Below are 18645 nucleotides of genomic sequence, written 5' to 3' on the forward strand. Positions count from 1 at the left end.
TGATGATAATATTATTGACTATGAAGACTCTTAGTTATGGGCGTTTTTAGCACAAGTTGGTTGCTCCAAATGAGGAGTTTTCAAAAAAGTTGACCACGTAGAATTCCCACGTGGAAAAAGTACCATAGATTGGTAAATATTTATCAAAATACAATATTTTGGTAAATATTTTTTTTTACAATGTTGAAAACAAAAATTAGATATCGTAGGGGATTCTTCCCTCTTTCGAAATCTGTTAAAAAACAATAAGTCTCTCAGGAAAATGATAGGGATAAATTAAAGGTTGAGACTATTTGGACAATCTCCCATTACTATCCACATCATCCCCATAATTTTTTTAATTCCAAAAATACCCCTAACATAAAAAACCTAAAATACTAAAAAAATAATCACTCTCCCAACCCCATCCATTTTTCCTTCTTCCTCTTCCACACTCACCTTCCTCATTCCTACTTAATCCTCTTTCTAAATCAACACATCACACACCCTAGAGGGATTTGAAGCTCCAACTCAGTGTAAACGTTAGTGGATTTAAGAATTTTTTATTGTGAATTTTTTATTGGCTTAATTGCACTTTTGGTCCCCCAACTATTGCCTTCCTGTGAAAATCGTCCCCAAATTTCAAAATTAGCAAAACACGTCCTCCAACTATACACCCGGTTGCACTTTTGGTTTTCCGTCCAACTTCCGTCCAAAACTTAACAGATTGCTGGAAAATAAAATAAAAAATTCAAAAACCCAAGTATTGATTGGTTCTTCATCTTTTTCAAACTTCTTCATCATTAAATCTTATAAAACCCAGAATCTTCATCTTCATAAAACAAAACCCATAATTTTTTTTTATAAAAAAATCTACAAATCCATGTTCCCCCACTTCAAAAATCCCTCTTCCCCTTCTCTCTTCTCCACCACATCCTCTTCTTGCTCCCTCACCCACCTCCCTTCCTGCATAATTTAGTGAGTTGCATTTTTAGTCCCCCAATCTATAACCACCACTCCTCCTCCCCTCCTCATTCCTCACTTGTTTTCAACCACCGCTTCTAACTTCTTCATCCTTCCCAAGCTTTTTCCTTTCTCCATCGTTGTTTCTGTGCAAGAGACTCACTTCCTGTATCATCAACCAAACCCACACCGTGAACCATCATTGAAGCCTCTGCCAAGCCGTGAACCATCATCGAGACCCACTCCTTCCCTCACCCCCACCTCTATTTGATGAAATCATCAACCCAAATCGCCCATCCCCCACAAAACCCAAATCGACGCCGCTTCTCACGGCAGTAGAACATGGAGCTGGAATTTGGGGCCTGTGGCTATGGTTTAGGGTTTGGTGTTTGAGGTTCCTGGTTTTGAAGTCTTGGTCATTTTAGTTCCTGGTTTTGCTGTGAATGTTGGTTTGGAGATGGAAGGGGGAAGGGATCTTTGTGAATTTTGGGTTTGATTCTCTTTTGGGAGTGTTTGCTGGGAGAAATTTGGATTTCGTAGTTGATTTGAATGTTGGGATCGGTGGGGTTGAGAAGGGATGAAGAAGAACAGAGTGTGGTGGCATGAAAGTTGTGGTGGTGCAGTGGTTGAGTGGTGGTAGTGTGGTGGTTGAGTGGGAAGAAGAAGAATAAGAAGAAGAAGAGAGTGGGGCTGAGAAAGGGAAGAGAACGATGAAGGTGAGATGTTAGGTTGGTATTTCTGGATTTCAATTAAAATACTATTTTTTTCTCAATTTTAATTTTTCTTTATTTTTTAATTCATTTTTAACGGAATATTCTGTTAGTTTTTAGACGGAAGTTAACGGAAAACCAATTTTGCAACCGAGTGTATAGTTGGAGGACGTGTTTTGCTAATTTTGAAGTTTGGGGACGATTTTCGCAGGAAGGCAATAGTTGGGGGACCAAAAGTGCAATTAAGCCTTTTTTATTTGATTAGGTGGGGCAATCACTAACATGCATTTTTTAAGTATGTATTGTGCTTTCCACGTTTTGAGAAAGATCGAGGGAGTGGTTATAATGGAACATGATTGCCTAATTGTGGCCTTCTTTACATTCTTTCATTCTATTTGAGCCTTTCTCTGGTTTGAATTTTTTTTTCATCTATAGTTAGTAGCCTGATTATGTCATATATATATATATATATATATATAACTTTATGCATATTTTTACCTAATAATAACAAATATTTCACATATTATTTTAGGTCATATATATTCCTAATTTGAAAATGATAATTTCCTAAAATGATAATAAAAAATAGATATTAAATGATACAATTACAAAATTATCGATTTCAATACACTAAAATAAATTTTATTGGTCCCAAAATTCGATCAATACAATTACGGAGTTTCCTAATATCATTCAATACCATTCGTAAATTAAGACAATTTCAAAAAAGTTTAAAATGATGATTTCCTAAATGATGATAACAAATTGATATAAACTAATATTATTACAAAATCATTGCTAACAATCTTTTTTTTTTTTTTTTTGAAAATTGAAAGTTTTATTGGAAGAAAATTGGTTGATAATACAAAGGCACTCGGCAAAGTGAGTATACTCCTCTCTAATAGTACATAGGAAAATCTATAAAAAAAAATTGATCACAATCTTTATTTTTATAGAAACTTAATAAATTTAGTCCCGAAATTTGGTCATATATAATTGTAAAGTTTCATTTTTTTATAGGCATATGTAAATTGTTAGTAAATTAGTACAAGTTATCCCTCATAACCCTTCACCTACAATTACTCTTAACTCAACCATGTGAGCTACTCATCCCTTAATTATAATGTTTCATAACATTATTTAATCTCATTCATAAATTAAGAAAAATTCAAATTTGCTTGTTTTAACCATTATTGTCTATTGATGAATCAAACATACATGTCAAACGATAGTAGAAATTGTTTCAGAGCGATCGTGATAAGTTAGATATTAAAAATCAAATATAGTCTAAAATCAATGTCAATATTATTTTCTTGCAAATAACTTTTGTTAGCAATTACTTAATTTCTAGCTTTAGATTATTTTGGATTTTTAAAAAAGCATCCGGTCTTGATTTTGAAATTTTAAAAAATTCTTCAATTTGATTATAAAATGAATAATGTTTTATTCACACCTGTCTTTAAGGTGGAATGAAGAGAGAAATAGGACGAAAATGAAAAGTAGGAGAGAGAAAGTATGAGATGTAATAGATGATAAGAGGCGAGAGATAAAAATAAAAATGAGTGGAAATGAAGTGTTTTGAAAGTGAGGTGTGTATATATCATTTTAAAAAATTCTTCAATTTGATTATAAAATGAATAATGTTTTATTCACACCTCTCTTTAAGGTGGAATGAAGAGAGAAATAGGACGAAAATGAAAAGTAGGAGAGAGAAAGTATGAGATGTAATAGATGATAAGAGGCGAGAGATAAAAATAAAAATGAGTGAAAATGAAGTGTTTTGAAAGTGAGGTGTGTATATATCATTGTTGTTATAAAATACATGTTATTTAGTGATACATGTTCAACAATGTAGTTTATAAGGATTTTTTTTATAGAATTTGATTGAAAAAATTAATAATTTTATAGTGTGAATGTGTGTTCATTTTTCTTTTATTATAAATTTGTGCTTTGAATATAGGCTTAATACATCAGAAGGCCCCTAGAATTGTAAAGGGAATCAGTTCCAGGACCCGAAAAAAATTTACATCAAATTGGGTCCCTAAGAATTTTTTTTTTAATTCAATTAAGGCCAAAGTGTGTCAGACTTCAATTTTGTCCTAGTCATCAATTTCACGTAGCTTTTTTAATTTTTTTAATTAAAAAATTATAAAAAAAATTAATTTTTAATTCCAACTCATCTCATTTATTTAAGGAGAAAAATAAAAATAAAAATAAAAATATTATAAAATTATAATTTATTTAACTTTGATCCTAATTATATCCTTAATCATTATCTCCTTCCATCTCCATGGAATCAACAACAAATTCAGAAAGAAAAAATCCTCAGAATCAACAATAAATCTAACATCAACCACCAACTTCATCTTCATCCTCAAAGTTCAAACCACCAAAAACCTATTCCCTTTAACAAGAAATCAACCCGATAAAAAACAACTAAAAAAAATCCAGAAATAAACCCAGAAAAAACCACAAATTTATAAAGAAAGCACATCCGAAATTGGCAAAGCAATCTAACACACCAAAAATATTTATAAAAAAATAAATAAACATAATCTTTTACTCTTTTGAGAGAATCATAATTACTCATTTTAACACACTTTATCTTGCTCCCTCTTTCATGATCCAAACATCTCACGTCAATTTGAGAAGAATCAATTTGTACAGATAAGAATGCACGTTTTTACTGGGGAGAGATGGCGAAATGGTGCTCTGTCAAATTTGTGATTGAAAGTTTGCAGGTCTCTAGTTGCTGGTATATGATGGAAACGGGCCTTTTTGTAGCTGTGAAGGTGCTTGGAAGCTAGTCTACTTTATCCTGTTTCCCTGAATTTACTGTGTTTGCAGGTTTGGAAGATAGGAAGGCTTAAGGGTAAATTTTCTGCAATTTAGTGAATTTGGGGATGTTTTGGCAACTTAATTTGGACATTTGGTATTTGGCACATTGTTTGTTTGGTCATTGTTGGAATGTGCAATTATAAGGTACCAGTATTTGCATTGTTCTGATGGTTCCATATTTATTAATCTTTAATTTATGTTAAATTTAAATAATTTAAAAATTGTTAAGTAAAATCGATTGCGGTCGACCGACGCGACCCGTCCGGATGCACGGTAACTTACTAGTTTATTATATATACATATACTTTTGATGATCAACAAAAAAATTGTTCTCATGGTTTGGTATACTGAGGTGCTATATGTGGTTAGACTTTGAGGATGCCACGTCCTACTGATGGTGGCAACTACTAGCGGTGGATTGCATGGTCTCCTTATGGAGGAGAATGGAATTGGGGTTTTTTACTTGGAGATGTTTGGCTCAGAATGGAATTGGCACGTATGTTCACTGGTTTTTCCTTATGGGTTTTAGTGTGTATTGGTAATGCTTTTTAATGTCATGAGGTGGTTGTTTTAGGTACTCTAGTGTTTTGGTGTACTCTTTTTTCTCCCTAGGTTTTTATCCCAAATGTGTTTTTTCTAAGGAGGTTTTAATGAGACTCAAACGCTAGAGTGGTGTGTGCCTTTGGTTGGTGTTTTGGAATGACTTTGTTTGAGAGGGTTGTTCTCATACATTATTTTCTATTAATAATATTAGTTTTTGTTGAAAAAAAAAAGAATGCACGTTTTTCTTTTACATAGATAAGAGTGCATGTTAATAAATAAAATAGGAAAAAAAAAATAAAAGAATTCGGCACGGCGTAGTATTTTTCAAAAACGGGTAATATTAATTATAATTTTATATAGAGTAAAATACACTTACCCCCTCAAGGTTTGCTAGAAAAACACTCCACTCCATTCTTATTCAAAATATACACTCCACCCCACTCATTTTATCATGTTAACTCCATCCAAAAGATGCTAACGGAATATTCCATTCAAATTAAAATTATTTAATGTAAACTTCTTTTTTTTTCTGGTTATTTTTTATTTTATTTTTTTCAAAAAAAAAACCTCACTTTCAAATAAAAATCGTTTAACGTCAGTTCCATTTAAAAAAAAAACGTTAGTTTCAACAAAAAAGAATATAACATCACAATTACTAGTAATACCCAGTTTATAAAGGATTTTTATAAATAGTGAATTATATTAAAATATTTTGAAATTAATTTCATACTAATTAAAATTTCACCAAATAAATACTAATTAAATTTCTTTTTCCTAGATTTATAAAAAAATGTTGCTTATGAATTCATTGAGTAGTGTATGGATATTATTTAATAAAATTCTCTTATCATATATCAATAACATCCCTCATTTTCAATTACTAAAAGTAATATATACTTTAACATTTAACATGTTATAACCAACGCGATCATATTATCCAAATTAATTAATTAATTAAAATAATAATATAACTTTATATTCTTTTATGGAGTGGAAGTTTAACATACTTTTACCATAAGTTTTAATTTAAAACTATTTCATACATATTTATTCTTGAATTATTTTATAAAATAGTTACTTTATATACCAGCTCCAACGGTATGTAAGCATTGAGAATATTTGTTTGGTCAAATATTAGAAAGTGACGTTTTCTTCTGAAAAAAAAAGGAAAAATAAGTTTACATTAAATAATTTTGATTTGAATGGAATATTCCATTAGCATCTTTTTGAATGAGGTTAACTTGATAAAATGAGTGAGGTGGAGTGTATATTTTAAATAAGAATGGGGTGGAGTGTTTTTCTAGCAAACCTTGAGAGGGTAATTGTATTTTACTCTTTTATATATGACTTTTTTTTTCTTTTTGGACAGTTAAAAAAGCGGAGAAAGTACTAAATTAGAAGTGAAATACACATATTTTAAATTTCAACCAAAAGAAAAGAAATACTAGAATACATGAAAATATATGAGAGGCACATCAATAAACCAATTCATTTCATATTTTACTTTTACAAAGGAGGGGGCCTACCTTGACTTTTCTTCAATAATTTTCACGAGTTTCGTCAGCTGGATAGCACTCTTCTCTTTTTTTTTAAAAAGTTTGAATAGCACACTTCTAAGAAAATCTTTAACATACACAAGTTTGCACAAGCCACTTTTTACCTGTAAGGGTAGGTTTTCCAGTTTTTTTATAAAATAATAATTCGAAAAACTTATTTTCTTAATTAGACAATTATCCTTTTTAATCTTTAGAAAATTCAAAACGCACTATCTCTCTCTCACTGTCTCACATGTTCATCTTTTCTCTCTAATCTTCGACTTCACCACCGCCAACCACCACCCCCAACCCCTCCTCTGGTCATCCTTTCCCTTCCACACCTTCGAATCTGCTTTCGCAAACTCACGTGAACCTTATATGGGGTCACGAACAACTAGAAGAAGGGGAAAAAGACTACTTCCATTACCCAGCTTTCTCTCTTTGGATTTTTCTTCTCTTTTTTCAGAGGAAGGAGAAGACTCAGGCCATGGCTGGGTCACCTCAGTCTACATTGAGCGAGATCGGAAGCTGGTCTGGTTGGAGCGACGGAAGCCCACATGGGTCGACCCGGGTGTCCTCGCGCACGACGACGTCGTTGTCTGAAGCGAACGACGCCAAGGATGTGTTGTCCGCCGCCGCTGGACAGGTCGCGAGGTTGAATACTCACGTGCTTCCCTCTCTCCTCATACCTCCTTTTTCTCTCCAACTAGACGTCCATGTAAGCCTCCTCCATTAAGAAATAAACGGTAGGACTAACGTTGCACACGGCCTACAACGTCGGGGACCATCCATGTAATTAAATTAGGTGGGGGACCAAAATCGTGGTATTGGTAAACGTCGGGGACCAAAGTTGCAATTAAGCCTTTTTTTTTCCACTACTAAAAAAAAGCTATTTAGCGACGGACAAAATCCGTCGCTAAATAAGCAAAAATCCGTCGCAAAACATTTACCGATGGAATGCCATCCGCCGTGCAAAGTGGCCTCGCTAAAAAATTAACGACGGAAAATTAAATCTGTCGCTAATAGCGACGGAAACTAGTCGTCGCTAACTTATATATTTCCGTCGCTAAATCGTTTACAGGATTATCCCATGAATCCGTCGCTATTTCCGATGGGATATTCTGTCGCTATTTACGACGGAACATAACTATCCGTCGCTATTTAAGACGGAACATAGCAGTCCGTCGCTGTTTTCGACGGAATTTTCCGTCGCTAATCGCCTGACACTTTTATTTCCTTTCCCTCGCTAATACATGAATTCCTATAAGGAATCTAATCTATTATCCATTGATTTCCTATTTTCAGGCACATCCATGTTTCTAACACACACACAATACACAACCAATAAGTAGTAGTTCAATAAATGAATCCCCAATTTAAAAGCATAGTCAAGCTTAAATCAAAGCATTCATCAATATGCAAGTAAATTGACAAAACAAGGAAAGGGTACTAAAACATAACAAGGATTTCAAGCTAAAATAAACTTTAAAAGCTTGAATCCTCATATTTAACTCATGCAAGCAAGGTTTTAAAGCAACATATGGTAGCAGTTCAGTAAAGATTGTTGCTGAAAATAGTGAGAACCCATAAAGATAAGTCTCAACAACGATTTTACCCACAAGCACATGTGTCAAACCCTTCATTCAGTAGCTTCAAACTTAGACAGATAGGGATGTACCTCTTTATTCAAGCAGCTTCACATCCACAGAAGGGAAACACAAAGCAGATTGCTCCCTCTATCATGAGAAGTCGAGGCTTATAGAGGAGATGAAACCGCAAGTTCCAACTCAAACCTGTACATAGGGAAGCAAATCAACATCAAATTCAATGAATCACGAAAGAAACAGTGATTAGTAAGCATTTTTGTACAACTGCAAAAACCATCTCTTAAGGTGAGCTCAAAAATAAAAGTAACCGAAAGGGAAAGGAATCTGATACAAATAAGCTCAACTCTGAATTTGATACAAATAATCTTCATAAATCACACACACTACTCATGCTAATTCCACCAAGAAAATTCATCAAAGAGATATTTTTTCCAAATTTTTGGAAGGCTCTATTCAGCAACCCAATCCATTTATCTCATAAAAAAAAGGCAACTTTAAATCGCAGCAAACATGAAGGCCACACAGAGATATAACACCATGTATTTTTTTCCCCAAATGTAAATTGCAGCAAGTTTAGGACTCCATCCTACCTTGTATGAATCGCAAGCTGCGCAAGGGTGTTAGGTTATCTTCTTCCTCCAATGCCTTCCCTTTGATAGTGTATGAAGATCCTTTTGGAGACAGAGAAAGAAAGAGGGTTAGCAAGGGAGAGAAAAAGACAAGCTAGGAGAAATGGGAGAGAAGTGGGGAGGAGAAAGGAAAATAGCGGGAAACCTAATGCATAGGCCGCGGTGGGAGTGAACTCGCTGTAAGAAAAGGTAAGTTGGGGGAATGACAAACCCTATTAAATAATAACTCTAAAAACCATACCTAAGAGACTTTCAAGATGCAGCACTTGTTTAAATACTGAATTCCAAACAGTAGTATAAATTTCAACATGTTCAAGGGCTAAGGCAAGAAGAGTTCATTAATTGGATCAGTAACTTATTACAGAAAGTACAACAAAACATCCATCATTAAAAGCACACAATCAACCTCATTTTGCACCACGATTTAGAGACATGCAGCAGCAAAAGTTTCACAACGTGTAAAATAAAACAAAACATTTTTTCTACCATCTATATAATAATCATAAATCACACACTCCTCATGCGAATTCGACCTCAAAATTCATGAAGGAAATCTTTTTCCAAAAATTTTGAAGGCTCTATTCAGCTATATATTAAAACATATTATCATAATAACCTCATCACAGTTTTCACCATACTGAATTGAGAAGAAGACAGTTAGTGACAGATTGAGTAAAAAAACCTTGATATTAAAAGCTGTTCTGGTTCCGATGTTTTATTAATGACATTCAAGGGTTCTCATCTTGTTGGTTCCTCTTGGTTTGGTGTTCTGGTTCTGGCAACAGCTGGATCTACAAGTAGAACTAACTGGTAAGCCTTCATGTCATCAAAAATTAATTATGCAAGGGTAACTGAAATAAAGAAAGAATTCAGCACCAAGAGAACAGAGTTGCTAAATGAAAGTATAAATAAAGGGGCATTAGGGGTGCCCCAACCCTTGTACAAAAATACTAATGAAGCACAATAGAGTAGGATTCTAATAGATAGTCTCCAACACTCCGCATAAAGACAGGCCCAGCAAAGAAGAAAGCAAGTCTTAAAAAAATATTCTCCCCACGAAACAGACCAAGGCAGCAAAGCTAACTGTGCAAAAGTCTTAATTTTACAATGTCTCTGTCAGCTAGATACCCTAACTTATTTCTTCTATACTTGTGATGGCCCCCCCTCTACTTCAAGATGACAAAGCAGGCTACCTAGCATATAGTTTCCACAAACTATCTATTAACTCCATGAGCATTATCTCTCTTCTTCACAAATTGAAGACAAGCACCTAATAGATGGTGAAAACCTAATTCTTGAAAAGGTGCCAATATATGGTTAAACGTTAGACAATAAATAGCATTATGCTACTCTCACATGAAAAGCATCATCCAAGCCAAACTTCTGTTTCTGCTATATTCGACATGGTTAGGCAAACATGGCATGCAATTCACAAAAGCTGTCCTCTCACAAGCTCAAGGCCATGTGAATCAACCATTTTCTTTTTATCAAATGTATGAGCATCAGTGTCTACTGCTCATAGGAAAACGAAAAATAAACCCCAAAATTTCATCCAAAATGTAATAATTCTTAATGATAATTCAAAGAACTATACACATGTCCTAGTAACCAAAACATACATTATTATACTTTGAATGAAAATACTATGCAACAGCCTAACTTTTCCAGTTCAATCCGAGCAAAAAATCTTTGCTATTTACAATATTTCTTACTCATTTAATACCAAACCCACCAATTTTATCTTGTTGCATCAGTTTCTTTTCTTTGTTAGTTTACATCCCCATACACACAAAATGTAAATTTATCTGCTAAATACAAAGTAAAATAGTAGGGTATTTCAATCTATCACTGTACCCATGAAAAAGGGAAAAAGCTAGACTTTACTTAACATGATTGGGAACCTCTTTACATAAAGAGGAGACAAAATTTCCAAAAACTGAGGCACCCCTGCCACATGATGGGTAAGACACTGATGAATTGAAGCGCCCCATGTCCTTCAAAATGACAAAATCGAAAAACATTTTATAAAGAAGTCCAATTGAAAAAAGCATATAAAGCCAGCAAAAGGATAAGTTTTTTGGGCTTCCATATCCATATTCCTTAGAAAAAATGTACACCTTAACACCTTTGCTTCAACTAGAGCATGATTGCATTTTCTTACTCTTACCCCCGCCCCCCTTCCACCTTTCATTTCCTTTCCTTCCACCCATTAATTCCATCAGTTTGGCAATCAAAGCAAGTAACAAATAACTACATCAAATGAAGACCTTGAAAGCTCAACAAAGAAACAAGGTTTTGAAGAAAGAGAAAGAAACAAGAGAATTCCAGCCCAAAGAGGAGTACAAATCAACAAAATCTTGTAACAGTGTCTGTGGAACAGAAACCCAAGCAAAGATTACAACGATTCCTCTGAATAGATGTTACCGCCTCTGACGGCACAACCACCACCACCTTCAGATTCAGCTCCACGCATAGCTTGACGATGACCCAAATAGCGAAACAAGAGAATTTCAGCTGGGAAATTCGAAAGTTTGCCCCTTGTGGTGGTTTGCAGGCGACGAGCGGTGGAGAAGGAGAAGTAGAAAAGGGAGGAGTCAGGTGAGATTACAACGCGAAGGGAAACAAGGGGCGGCGGCCATGTGAGGTGAGATGAGTGTGTTAGCGAGCATGAGTGAATGGACTGCTTAAGTGTTTGGAAATCTTTTAACCTAGTAGTTTATGTATAGTTAAATATATATATATTTCAAAACATATAGTAAAATATGTCATTTAGTTCAAATGGCTAAAGCCTTCCCCTTTTGGAGACAAGACCCTGGGAGAACAATTTTTCATTTTTAAAAACAATATATTTAGCGACGGAATTTATGTTAGCTTTCCGTCGCTAACGTCTTACAAAATTTACCGAGGGATTTAGCGACGGGAGATCATCAGCGACGGTATAGATCCGTCGCTAATTCGCAATATAAAATATTAAAATAACATTAGCGACGGAATAACAGCGAGGCTTCTAATCCGTCGCTAAATTTAAAAGCAGGATGTTTATTTTTAAACCGCGGATCCGTCGGTAATTCCGTCGCTATTAGCGACGGATTTTTGTCCCTCGCTAAAATCCGTCGGTAAATCACATTTTTTTAGTAGTGTTCCAAGTTGTACGTGAACGGTGAACTTGGGTTCTTCCCATCCTCCTCTGTTCTTGTATTTTTTTATTCATTGTAATGTGTTGTTGAATCTGGAATAATGTGGATGATAATTAATAATGTGTTATTTTTGGAGAATAAAGATGATGAAAGAATGATAAAGTTGATGTGAATAAATTTAGTTTCCTGAATTTTTTGATGTTAGATGATGAAGATATATGATGAAGAAGGTTGAAGATGGTGATGAGATTAACCTAAATCCCTAATTAACTAATTCACTGATACACTAATAAATTTGTTTTTGATTTTTTTTTAAAATCTGGAAACCTGCTATAATAGGTAAAAAGTTGTACGTGAACGGTGAACTTGGGTTCTTCCCATCCTCCTCTGTTCTTGTATTTTTTTATTCATTGTAATGTGTTGTTGAATCTGGAATAATGTGGATGATAATTAATAATGTGTTATTTTTGGAGAATAAAGATGATGAAAGAATGATAAAGTTGATGTGAATAAATTTAGTTTCCTGAATTTTTTGATGTTAGATGATGAAGATATATGATGAAGAAGGTTGAAGATGGTGATGAGATTAACCTAAATCCCTAATTAACTAATTCACTGATACACTAATAAATTTGTTTTTGATTTTTTTTTAAAATCTGGAAACCTGCTATAATAGGTAAAAAGTTGTACGTGAACGGTGAACTTGGGTTCTTCCCATCCTCCTCTGTTCTTGTATTTTTTTATTCATTGTAATGTGTTGTTGAATCTGGAATAATGTGGATGATAATTAATAATGTGTTATTTTTGGAGAATAAAGATGATGAAAGAATGATAAAGTTGATGTGAATAAATTTAGTTTCCTGGATTTTTTGATGTTAGATGATGAAGATATATGATGAAAAAGGTTGAAGATGGTGATGAGATTAACCTAAATCCCTAATTAACTAATTCACTGATACACTAATAAATATGTTTTTGAATTTTTTTTTTAAATCTGGAAACCTGCTATAATAGGTAAAAAGTGGCTTGTGCAACTCTACACAAGTTCTTACTTGTGTATATTAAAGGCCTCCCACTTCTAAAAGGAAAAAATTAAAAAAATACTTTTTTTATTCTTTAATACTTCAAAAGAACAAAAAGCGTATTTTTTTAACTGTGAAGAGAAGAAACACATATATTATGAATTGTAACTAATGCTTTTAATATTTTATTTTTGGATTTTACCTTTTAAGTTTTTATGTATCTCTTTTCATTTTATTATTCTCACAAGACATTATTTGGTTTTATTTTAACTAATGTTCTATTGAATTTCCAAGTGAATAGATAGATAACAATTAATTTTTTCCTATAAATGCACAGTTAATAAAGAAGAGCGAAAGGATTAGTAGCAATTCTCTCTAAAAAAAACAATTGGACATGCATTTAGGGTAAATAAAGTACAATAATTGAGATTATAATAAAAAAAATTATTACAGGGATCGAGGACCAAAACGAAACAAAAGCTAAACAGGGTCAGGCCGGAGCTAGAGCACGAAGCCTCGCCCCTAACTTGAGAGTTTATAATGATGAATATAAATAATAAAGTACAATAATAAACTTCATGATGTTCAAAACATCACCGATGCAATTCATGAAGGCAAGCTGCATCATGGTGAAGATTGGCACGAGTCTGATTCTGTTAAGCATTGGACCTACGTCATAGGTAAGTAATATTTAATGTCAATGTATTTACATAAGGCCTTTTTTAGTGATCAGAAGACATAATATGATGATATATATCCTGTTATAATCAGCTGTTTGTTGCGCGATTTAAATATGATAATGCAATCCGGTTCTTTATCCTATCATATCATCATGTGTAAATTTTATTTTGAGATAAGGCTTACAACTTATATGACAGAATAAGATAACAATTTTTTATTCTTTTTCAGTACCCTAATTCAAAATAAATTATTTCAATATTTTTATTTTTATAAATTTATAATTTATTAATTCATAAACGTAAAATATTATTTTAATAATATATAGATTTTTCGTTCAAAAAATAATGTTGGTTTTATTGATTATCAATTTTTGTTGTTATTGCTTTTTTTTTTGTAAGCAAAATTGTATTGAGCAGGTATTAGGGGTACCTCAACACCCATGGTAAAACTTGTTATTGCTTTTGTTTTCTACTTTTCATGCATAGGCTATTTGTTATTGAGTTTCAGTTATTTACTTGAAAATACAGATGGGAAGGTAACCACATGTAAGGAGAACATTGAAGTCCTTGATGAAGAGAAAAAATCAATGACATTCAATCTCTTCGAAGGGGATGTGGAACAGCACTACAAAATTTTAAAGATCAACCTGCAAGTAATTGATAAGGACGATGGGGGTGCAATTGCTAAATGGAGTATTGAATATGAGAAGGTTAACGAGAATGTTGAACCTCCTTATGGCTACTTGGGCTACCTAACCAAGCTTTCTAAAGATACAGATGATCATATTCTTAAGGCATAGCACCAAAAGCCTTGAAAGAAAATAATAAAATAAATGGAACTGGCGTTATTAATTTCCTATATGATCACCAGTGCCTCATTAATTAATTAAGTTTGATATGAATAATGAGGATGCTTATATGTTTAAGCTTTCTTCTCTTGTTCCTTCTCTTGTGAACTTGGAGATGCATGTCCTTGTATTGTTGTATTGTGTGTTAAATTATATCTTTAAGGTTCTCACTTGGAATAAAATGCATGTATTCACGTTTGATATTGTTAATTATAGGCTTAAATATGTTCGAGGTCCCCGAACTATAGCACGAAATTGGTTTTCGTCCCTAAACTAAATTTTCGTTGTTTTTCATCGTTTAACTTGTAAAACTGTTTCACTTTTATCCCTTTACCGGTTTCTCTACTTACTTGGCATGCAAAAACTCAAATATTCTCCTTCTTCCTCCTTGTTTTTCACCTCAGCTACGCTCTGCCCTGCAGGGTTGCTCTCCTGTGCTGCTTCTTCGACTTCCCATAACAAACCCTGAAGCGTGATGTGAACGACACGGTGGAGATGACCCATTAGAAACTCCGAAGAAAGGGGAGAAACGGGAAAGAGAAAGGGGAAAATATAAAAAAGAGGTTATTCAAAATGTTACGTGGGAAAGAAATAAACGAAAAATCTAAAAACTGACATGTCATCACTTTACCTGCAAGTTGGCATGCCAAGTAAGCAAGGAAACCGATAAAAGGATGAAAGTCAAACAGTTTTACAAGTTAAAGGATGGAAAGCAACGAAAATTTAGTTTAGGGACGAAAACCAATTTCTCGCTGTAGTTCAAGGACCCCGAACATATTTAAACCTTAATTATATTAATTTCCTTCAAGTTTGGTTATCCGATCCAAGGACTGAACCAATAATATATCGCTGCAAACTAATCAGGAGGAAACAGAATAGATGAGAGAGGGTAGAGAGAGCCCGTTGGGAACCTCAGCCACGGTGGTTCCGGCACCGGCGATGGGAGGCGACGAGTTCCAGGTATGAACGCGATGACAAGCAATGGCAGCGGAATTCATGGCCAGGTAGGGGGGGCTCAATCATGGCGGTCTCAGCCTTCAGTCTCGCCGTGCTATGGTGGCGATGGGTTTCAGTGGCAGCGAATGGGATCTGAGGAGCGGCGCACACCCTTCTATTCGCGGCCAGGGGGAGGCTTTCCTCGCCAACGGCAGCAGCTGTCCTATTACAGTCCACGCAACCATGGCTCCGCACAACAGCAACGCCAGCAAAGGTTTCGTGATAGGCATCAACAAACCTCTAAGGCTGAGGGGAAGTGTTTCTCGGTGTACGTCGATGGCTTGGGCGATCGGATCACCTTAATGAAATTAAAATCTATCTTTGGGAAGGCAGGACGGGTCTGTGATGTTTTCGTCCAGTTCAAGAAGAAATTTCAGCGGCGGTTCCGTTGCGGATTTGTCCGTTTTCATACCAATGCCGAGGCGCGGAGGGCAATTCATTTGTTCAATGGGATGCGTTTAGATGGCAACTCTCTGGTCGTGAAAAGAGCAAAACCTCAGAAAGCTTTTGGTGTGAATACAGCAAAATCATCTGAACAACAACAAGTGCGAGCTACTGGCAAAATGTGGCGACCAAAGGCTCAGCAACAACAACAATCTTCTGCCAAAGAGCATGAGATGCAAAATAACGAAACAGCTCAGCCTCAGGAGTCTGCAAAAGGTACAGAAGCATGTCAGTTACGCCTTTCTGACTTTGATTTGGATGAGGTGTGGTATCAACGTTGTGCAAGAGCTCGCATGCTTGAACCGAAGCCTGTCCAAGTTCTACAGGACGAGTTCTCCCAAATTGGATTGTATAATTTTTGATTCATACCGCTCGGAGCAGATGGGGTGGTTCTAGAGTTTGAGAATAAGGAAGAGATGGAGGATACTCTCTTGGAGTGTAAGTGTTTTCTAGAGTTGAAGTTGTCCGAGGTTAGACCATGTACCATGCTTACCTATGGCGTAGCTCAACTGGTATGGATCCGTCTGTGGCAAGTCCCGATGGGAGTTTGGACGGAATCGTTCTTCACTGCCGTTGGTAATAGATTGGGGAGTTTTGTGAGTTTGGACTCAGCAACCAAGTTGCGTCACCGGGCAGACTTTGCACGCATCCTTATTCGTATGCATCATCCGCTTTCTCAGCGTTTTACTATGGCAGTTGATGTGAATGGAATCTCTTGTATTATTTTGTTAGAGAAAGAAGATTCTGCTTATGACTATGGTAAGATGGAAGACATGCCATCTACGCCGGTGAAGATTTATAACTCGGAGGATGATATTCAGTCAGAGGATGATTTTGAGAATGAGGAAGACATTAATGTTGATGAAGCTATGTTCCAAGGAACTTCTTTTGCTAAGGAGTATGAATCTGCCGAGGAGGTCGTTTCGGAGGAAGAGGATGAAGCCTATAGGAATGATAAACTGGAAGGGTTACAAGTTCTGGATGATGCGCACTTTACCATGGCGGATGAGGGAGTAAATTTACCTGTTGTGAGCGGCTGTCAGGCCAGCAAACCGGAGGCAGCGGCGGCTCAGGCGTTCTCAGCGGATTTGGGGCAGTTAGGAGTGGTTTTCAAAAATTCAAAATCGAACGTCATTAAGGCAGCCATCAATTCAGGAGAGGAGTTGAAGGAGCAGTTACAGACTCTAAAGGAGTCAGGTTACACGCATGAGGAGATAAAGGGGTGGTGGAAAAATATAAGTTCAGAAGGAATCTTGGCAAAGGAAATTCAAATCTGTTTTAATGATATTCAAAATCCTGTTACTAATATTGATAAGAAATTTTCTGTTACAGGTTATTCTTTTAATTCTCAGGATTTGGTGCATAATTGTTCATGGCCTCTTTATTCCACTTATTGGGACCCACAGATCTTAATTCAGCAACAAGAGCAAAGGCCATGTTTGCCTCTCTGCTTTCACAGCCAAAACGACTTATTGAGGTTTGCAACAACTTCTGCAACTCTGACAACTTCAGTCTTACAGGAAACAAAGCACGTACAACGTGAAGTCTTCATTCGCACTTCCCCTCATCAAATCATAAGGCAAACCGATACTTGTGCTTCCCTCCTTCCCCTGGAGCGTGATCTTCAGGCTTCTCAGACGCCTCAAAAGCCTCAAACTCCTACTGTGCGCGTTGATCCTAGTACTCCGACGCTTCCCGCGATTCAGGAGTCCCCAAATACAACCTCCTCCAAAAAGAGCTCGCAGCGGGGACGTCCAAAAGGGAGCAAAAACAAACCAAAAGCCTTGCATGCGGATTATTTGGAGCCCGTGACGGGAGAGGACGGTGTGTCGACACGTGCGCAAAGAGTTTGGTTGATGGGTAAACAGTTAGGCCTTAAACCACGCAGTTCTGAAGCATTGATGCTGAGAGGTTTGGAAGCTCAAATCCACGAGAACCACCCTCATCTCAATTGACATGTCGGGGTCTTGGCTCATCGTTGGATGGTGTCTGATGAGGTGCTTTTGAGATAGGGAATGCGGAGGTGGAGGAGTTGGTTAAGCAAGGATGCTTGTGTGTGGCGCCGGTTTGGTTGTTCAGGGGGGTTTAGACGTATGAAAGGGGGTGTTTGTTATGACTGGTCTTATTTTTCTTTTGTTTGCAGGTGAAGCTACCCCATGACTCAGGGTCAATTGGTCAAGGGAATGTGGAATTTTGCTGCAATGATGCTGAGTATTTCTTAGAATCATTTTTGCTGCTGCTGGTGCGTGGATGTTTTTGGCTCCTGATGTTGCTGAAATACGCATAGTGCTGTTACTGTTGTGTACTTCTATGAGGTTGTTGTTGCGGTTAAGCTTGCTGTCTTGTTGAGGTGATTTTTTATGCTGCTGAACCTGTGTGCTTCTGGTTCATACAAATGAAGATGGTGCTGCTGCAAAATTTCAAAGACAAGTCGCTGACAAGGTGTTGGTGTGTAATTTGGAGAAGGCTATTATTCATGGTGTTGTTGCACAATTATAAAGCCAAGGTGCTGGTGTGAAATTTGGAGGAGGCTATTATTCAAGTAGTTGTTTGATATACTTGCTATAGGATATGTGCATACTTGGTTACTTCTCCAAGGGTGTGGGGACCTTGTTCGCCCATGAGCCTGAGATCAAGGCAATAAATAAGAAGGGCCTTAGAATTCTGTAATGAGTTTGGCTTGTGTGGGGTGATGGTAGAAAGCGATTCGTCTC

General features: G+C 35.9%; 1 protein-coding gene and 1 long non-coding RNA gene across 2 annotated transcripts; one reads left to right on the forward strand and one right to left on the reverse strand.

Moving 5' to 3' along the window:
- Window positions 1-7952: 7952 nt before the first annotated feature.
- LOC130737656 (uncharacterized) lies at window positions 7953-11626 on the reverse strand. The gene is made up of 4 exons (XR_009018842.1): window positions 11229-11626; window positions 9487-9595; window positions 8766-8846; window positions 7953-8361 (listed from the first exon to the last, which is right to left on the reverse strand). It is a non-coding gene; the product is annotated as an uncharacterized LOC130737656 (long non-coding RNA).
- An 873-nt stretch (window positions 11627-12499) lies between these two features.
- On the forward strand, window positions 12500-14793 carry LOC130736102 (MLP-like protein 43). Its single transcript, XM_057587950.1, has 4 exons — window positions 12500-12518; window positions 12618-12673; window positions 13526-13643; window positions 14172-14793. Exons 1-4 carry the CDS (start codon window positions 12500-12502, stop codon window positions 14441-14443), a joined length of 465 nt encoding a protein of 154 aa, XP_057443933.1. The 3' UTR covers window positions 14444-14793.
- Window positions 14794-18645: the final 3852 nt, after the last annotated feature.

This window comes from Lotus japonicus, chromosome 2 (genome assembly GCF_012489685.1).
Source record: "Lotus japonicus ecotype B-129 chromosome 2, LjGifu_v1.2".
In the NCBI taxonomy this organism is placed as follows: domain Eukaryota; kingdom Viridiplantae; phylum Streptophyta; class Magnoliopsida; order Fabales; family Fabaceae; genus Lotus; species Lotus japonicus.

Coding starts and splice junctions, on each gene's coding strand:
- LOC130736102 (XM_057587950.1), top strand. Junction 12,674..13,525: donor TCCCATCCTCCTCTGTTCTT/GTATTTTTTTAT, acceptor TAAATAATAAAG/TACAATAATAAACTTCATGA. Junction 13,644..14,171: donor GCATTGGACCTACGTCATAG/GTAAGTAATATT, acceptor TTGAAAATACAG/ATGGGAAGGTAACCACATGT.